General features: G+C 61.1%; 2 protein-coding genes across 2 annotated transcripts in view; both read left to right on the forward strand.

The window, feature by feature from the left end:
* SMARCC1 (SWI/SNF related, matrix associated, actin dependent regulator of chromatin subfamily c member 1) overlaps positions 1 to 5,789 on the forward strand; it is a gene marked incomplete at its 5' end in the record, with an annotated part of 72,027 nt that extends 66,238 nt beyond the window's left edge. Inside the window, 2 exons of the mRNA XM_021382111.1 lie at positions 3,775 to 3,948; positions 4,483 to 5,789. Of these exons, the coding sequence (XP_021237786.1) occupies positions 3,775 to 3,948; positions 4,483 to 4,568 (260 nt within the window). The remainder of the gene's footprint in view (positions 1 to 3,774; positions 3,949 to 4,482) is intronic.
* The window catches only part of LOC110390697 (GTPase IMAP family member 8-like), a 685,191-nt gene that overhangs the window by 533,728 nt on the left and 145,260 nt on the right, over positions 1 to 6,203 (forward strand). The window lies entirely within an intron of this gene.

The raw sequence follows: 6,203 nt of genomic DNA on the forward strand, positions 1-6,203 counted from the left end.
ATCTTGAAGGACCCTTCCAACCCACCACGTTCCATCATTCTGTGGTTCTGGGATCTTGAAGGACCCTTCCAACCCACCGCGTTCCATCATTCTGTGGTTGGAAGGTCACTGTTGCTGTGCTGTACAAGGGCTGTCCTGGCTGGTGTAACACACCTAGCTGCTTGCAGCTTCTCCACGAAGGGCCTTGCACTGGGCGTGCACGGTCACAGAAGTGCAGCAGTGACCATCGATGGGTCTGGAGCCCAACACGGCGTGCAGAGGGATCGGTGCGTGACCCATCAGCACTTGAGGGAGCTACGCTGGAGGGAAGCGACAGAAACATGGCGTGCAAGTGAAGTGGAAGTTGTGCCTGTCTCCGGAGATGCGATGCTAAATGAGTTAGCGTGCTTAATTATTCACAGTTCTCGGCTGGGGGATCGCCTGCTGCAGGGTGTGCAGGGGAGGACGTGCTGGAGGAAGGGTGTCTCTGGGATGCCCATCGCAGGAGCAGGCTGCCAGCCCTCGGAGCAGCAGACGCAGAGGGCAGGAGCGTATCTGCAGCGCTGTGCAGCTGCTGTGCTGCTGCTCCTGGAGGGGTTTTCTGCTTGCTTCTGTATCAGGATTTTGAAGGAATTCGTTCAGCAATAGCAGAGCCAGATTTCAGAATCCATGACCCCTGTGGAGGGCAGAGAAGCGTCCTGAGCCCAGAGGGTGGTGGGGAATGGAGTCACATCCAGCTGGCAGCCGGTCACCAGTGGCGTTCCCAAGGGTCGGTGCTGGGGCCTGTACTGTTTGATGTCTTTATTGATGACCTGGATGTGGGCATTGAGAGCACCCTCAGCAAGGTTGCAGACGACACCAAGCTGGCAGGAAGTGTCGATCTGCCTGGGGGTAGCAAGGCCCTACAGAGAGATCTGGACAGGCTGGATCTCTGGGCTGAAGCCAACGGGATGAGGTTCAACAAGACCAAGTGCCAGGTCCTGCACTTTGGCCGCAACAACCCCAGGCAACGCTACAGGCTTGGGGCAGAGCGGCTGGAAGGTTGTGGGGAGGAAACGGAGCTGGGGGTTTCGGTCAATGCTCGGCTGAAGAGGAGCCAGCAGCGTGGCCAGGGGCCAAGAAGGACACAGCATCGTGGCTGTGTCAGCAGCAGTGCCGCCAGCAGAGCAGGAGGTGCCCGTCCCTCTGCATGGCACTGGTGGGGCCGCAGCGCAGCGCTGAGCTCAGGGCTGGGCCCCGCATGGGAGCCCCGGAGCGTGTGCAGAGAGGGGAGCGGAGCGTGGGGGTCTGCGGCACAGAGCTGTGGGGAGGAGATGTGACACTTGGGGGTGGGCCGGGGTTGGACTTGGGGATCTTCGAGGTCTTTCTGAAACTTTCTAGTTTTTCCAACAAAACTACTCGGTGTTCAGCACGGCAGTGCCCCTTGCATAGCTCGTTTAACAGAGATAGAGGCTCGCTTAATTGTCATCAGGACAATTTGGAGATCAGGTTCCTGGTGAGCTTCGCGGCGCCGTGGATCCGCAGCGGGCGCTTTGGTAAGGGCGGAGCGCTTGGAAGCACGCCCCGGAAAATGCCCCCAACCTCCAAGGCGTCAAGGAACCGTCCTGTCACTCCGAGTTACATCGTGTTGAACCTTGTGGCTTTCTCTCTCCCCGTGTCTGCTGCTTTTTAAGCTCTCCCCCTTATGTAGGTCACACTTCCATGGTTTACGCTTGAGCTGCTGTCTTGGAGCGGTGTCTCCAGTGAGACGAAAAACCATACGACCCCCAGAGCAATGCGGCGCTGCCGCAGCCGTTGCGGTGATTTCCCCCAGGTTGGTTGGATGCTGCTCGCTCACCGCTCAGCTTCAGCATTTTGGGGTTCTGCCCGTTGCCCTGCGGGTACCTGACGCCGACTGTGAGGCAGAATCGTCCCCTGTCCCATCGGAGGGGCTCAAACTGAACACGGCGCTGCTTAATTTTACACCTCCCGGAGGGAAAAAGGCGGAGAGCTTCCTCGGTTTGGGTGGGTGGGCATTGCCAGCAGGCTTGGGGTGCTGCTGCTGTGGGAGTGGGCGAAGAAGCAACATTTTAAGGAGATCTCAGCAGAGCTTCAGACCAAAGCGTGATTGAGCTTCAGGTGTTTCCCAGGCGCGGTTCCATTGGCGTGGGGGGAGCTTTGGCTGTGCCCCCCTGCTCCACGTGGTGCGAGCTGGACCAGAACCGATGCACTGATGCCCGTGGCAGCAAGTTCACGCCGCATCTGCTCCGATCTTGGGTTATCCGAGCGTTGTTTGTTGACGTGCTGGAGGGCAGGGCTGCCATTCAGGAGGGCCGAGCCAGGCTGGAGGAGCGGGATGGCAGAACCCTTAGGAAATCCCACAGCAGATGCCGAGTCCTGCGCAGGGAAGGACTCGTGGTCCCATTCCTGGAACACACGAGGTGTCAGCTGGGTGTAAGGCCCCTTTCTTCTCACTCTGAGTGACTGGAGGAGCTGAGGGTCCCAGGAGCTCAGAGCATCCACTCGCCATCCCCAAAGCAGAGAATATTCTGTTACTGCTGAGGACAGAAGCGGGCCGTAGAGGCTGAGATGTGCGCAGCTTGTCTGGTTGGCTGCTGCTCGTTAGTTACAAGCGATGGAAATGCTGCAGCCGCTCACCAGGGTACATGCACAGAGTCCTTGCCCTCTGTGAGAGCTGGAGCTCCGTGATGGTTCCTGTGGGTTCCCTGGCTGCTGCGCTGCTCCCACTCTAGCATTGCGTTCTCGGGTCCCAGTGCTGGGGTGTTGCAGTGAATGCAAGGTGACAGGGCTGCGTGAAGCCGGCGCGCTGCGGAGAGTTGGTTCTTCCTTCGGGTTCTCTGCAGTGGGACTGTTACCAGGTTGGGTGCTGGAAGCAAAGAACCTCATCCCGTGCTCCTGCCTCGTGTTTCTGTAAGGACAGCACCTCTAGAGCAGCTCTGTGTGCGTGGGCCAAGGCTCCAGGAGCACCCATGGGCTTCGCTCCGAGATGCGCATTGCCATGGCTGGGCAGGGGAGACCTGAGCGGTCAGCAGAGGCGCCCACCACCTGGAACAAGTTTTCTCCTGTTCTTTTCCTATTTGAATTATCTGGGAACTATTCCAGGAAGTGGAAGCGTCAGCACGACACTGCTTAGAGCTGTTCTGGAGCCAAACCTGAGTTCATTCACTAGTGCTGCATCAACGCGTCGACTCGATCCCAGCACGGAGCTGGCACTGCTGGCTCAGAGTGCTGGGTGTGCTGGGTGTGCTCAGAGCCTCCCCCATTGCAGGGCTCTGTCACAGGGCTCCTTTTCACATCGCTGCCCGGGGTGCGGGCTGGGACGAGCGCTCTGCAGTCAGCCCTGGGGCTGCTTTGCTCACAAAAATACCGAACCGTTATGTATGTGTGCAGAAGTAAATGTCACTGGGTGATGCAGAGGGATCTCTCCAAGCGAGGTTTGGAAGCAGCAGTGGGCGATCTGTGAGCGTCCACAGCCGTGCCATGACAGCAGCTCCTGTATGCCAGCGTAACGTGGAGGTCTCTTACAGAGCTAACGGGGACGTTTTCAATCCCTCCATCACATCAGTGTTCTTCTAAGAGTGGAAATACCTCCAGAGCGCGCTAATTAACTCAATGATTTCATTTCCCCCATTCACCGCAGAGCAGTTGGTGTCCCTTCCCGTAGACGGGCATTCATTGCAGTTTCCCTGGGCTCCACTGGAGAGCATCTCCTCGGGCTGCAGCTGGCTGCTCACGTACCACGCCGCCGTTCTCAGGGCGCTTCCCCACGTCTCACTGTGCCTTCTCCTCCCGCAGGTCCGATGCCGGGACCCGGTTCCTTGCTGCCCGCACAGCCCATGCCGGGCCGGATGCTACCGGGGGTGTCAGCCAACCTGCACCCCGCCGGCGCGCCCGCTCCTCCCGGCATGGCACCCATGGCCGGCGGCCTCATGGGGCCCCGCGTCCCGCTGGCGGCGCCCAACGGCATGTGTAAGTGTGTCCTGTGCATGGGGATGGGGCTTGGAGCTCTGAGCGCTCGTCTCCGCTGCGCACGGAGGGGCCGTGGTCGCCCTCAGGACCTCCCCCAAAAAGAGCTGGCCCCGTTCGGGCTCCAGCTGCAGGGCTGGGCGCTGTTTATCGGCTGCCGTTTTCGTTTGGGTGTTTGCCCTCTGTTCTCTCCTTCCATTTCTCTGGGCCTTCTCCACGGGGATGCCTCGTGTCAGGTTGTGTTCCTGCTGCTCTTCACTGCGCTTTCCTTCTTTCCTCCCCTGCTGACCAAGTCTGTCGTGTCCCATTAGCGTCTCCTCCGCGCGTGCTGCATTTCTGGCCTCGTGCGGCTCCTCGCTGTAGCCTGCACCCCCTGCTGAGAGCCGGAGCGCAGCAGCGTGCACCCAGCATCGTTCCCCCCCCTATGGAAGCAGCCGAGCGCTGCTCTGCTGCGCTGCAGCGGGGGAAAAGGGTGGGGGATTGTTCCAGCGTCGCCCGGTCGCGCTCTCACCGTCCTTCCATCCGCTCTCCCCGCAGATCCCCCCGCTGCGCAGCCGCCTCCGCCCGCAGAAGGGGTGACCCCCCCTCCCGCAGGAGCCCCGCCGGCCGCAACCGCCCCGTAGGCAGCCCAGGAGAAGGAACTTCTACAGCAGCACGGTGGTGACCAAAAGAACTCCTCCGTTAACTCCCGTTCCCCGGAGGTCTTCGCCTCCCGTTGCGCGCACGCGTCCCCACAGATGAGCACATTCACACCGAGTCCCTTTCCCCGCTCCCCTCCGTAGCCTGGCAGCCCTCGTTGCTCCTCCGGGGCCCTCTGTCCCTCGGAGCTGCCTCCGTGTCCCCGTGCCGCTGGCGGGCGATCCCCCGCTGCGCTCCGCCTGCTCCCGCTGCCCCCAGCTCTGGTTTTCCCCCCTCCTTGGTGCTTTGAGCTTTGCCTTCTCCTGGGCAGGGTGGAATGAAGATGTTTGGGGTTCCCCGGGTGGGGCGAGCAAAGCACCGAGAGCGGATCCCGAACCAGAGGCGGGGGCCGGGCGGGGATGCGGGGCTGAACAGGGATGCGGGCGCTGTCGCTAAGGATGGCGGCAGGGCCCGGGGCCTCACTGACCTAGTAGAGAAAATAGCGACCCAGTGCAAACGAAGCCAGGGGCGCATGGATTGGAATGGAACCAGGCGGTGGTGGGAGTTGTCTCGCTCCGCTTTTTAGCTTTCTTTTGCCTTCGGAGGCGGTAGTCGGACGTTCCCTCTCAGTAGTTCGGTGCAGTAGCCAACCGAGGAATAAAAGCGCGATTTGTAGCCCTTCTTTTTTCGGAGCGTAACCCTTTTTAATTTTTAAAACAGACAAAGTAGATAGGGAGAAGTGCCAGCGTGCGGGGCTGGGGCCGGGGCACATCCCCTCCACGCCGCCCTCCCCCCGGGGCCGTGCCCGCAGCGCTGCCGGCCGGGCCAGGAGGAACCTGGTGAGCCCTGTCCATCCCGTGGCTTCGCTGCGAGGAGCTGCCCTTCCCCACCAGCCCGCACGGGAGCCGTGCTTCCCCCCCCTCCTCCCACGGGACCTTCCCCTCCGGGGGCACCGGGCTGAGCTTGGGGTTTCGGTTCAGGCCGCGGTCGGGTCATAGAATAACCTCAGGTTGTTTTTAGCGCGATCAACTTCCATGCAAAGGATCCAGACGGAGACTTAATTTTTTACTGTCCTAGCACCGATCCCGCAGTCTCCCCCCCCCCACTCTCGACACCGTTGCGTTTCTGTATAAATAATCCGCGTGCTGACTTTTTCATCTGATCCTCTGTATAGGGCCGGTTTTATTCCTGCAGCCGCGCAGCCCTCCCTTCCCCCCCCCCCCCCCCAAAAAAAAACCCCATTTTGTGAAATAAAACAAACGTGGTTTTTGTACAAAGCTTGGGCTGCGTTTGTCTGGAGCCGGCGCGCGCTGCGGGGCTGGGCCGGGTCCTCGAGGTTGTTGTAGAATGGTCCGAGTTGGAAGGGAGCCTTGGAGATGGGGAAGAGCACGGCTCCCAGCACCGAGCCCCGAGGGCCAGCGCTGTCACCCATCTCCATCCGCACACGGAGCCGCTGACCCCGCTCTCCGGGCACCGTCTCACGGCCGCTCCGTGCCCTTCCCGGCGCAGCGCTGCAGTGCAGGTGCGGAGCCGCCCCGCAGCTGCTGCTCGTTGCTCCCGGCTGCACCGAACCCGAAGCAGCGTGGGTTGGTGCGTGCTGACCCGGGGGTCGGCGCTGGGGGCTCCTCGGATCGCTACCC

This window comes from Numida meleagris, unplaced genomic scaffold (genome assembly GCF_002078875.1).
Source record: "Numida meleagris isolate 19003 breed g44 Domestic line unplaced genomic scaffold, NumMel1.0 unplaced_Scaffold180, whole genome shotgun sequence".
NCBI lineage: Eukaryota > Metazoa > Chordata > Aves > Galliformes > Numididae > Numida > Numida meleagris.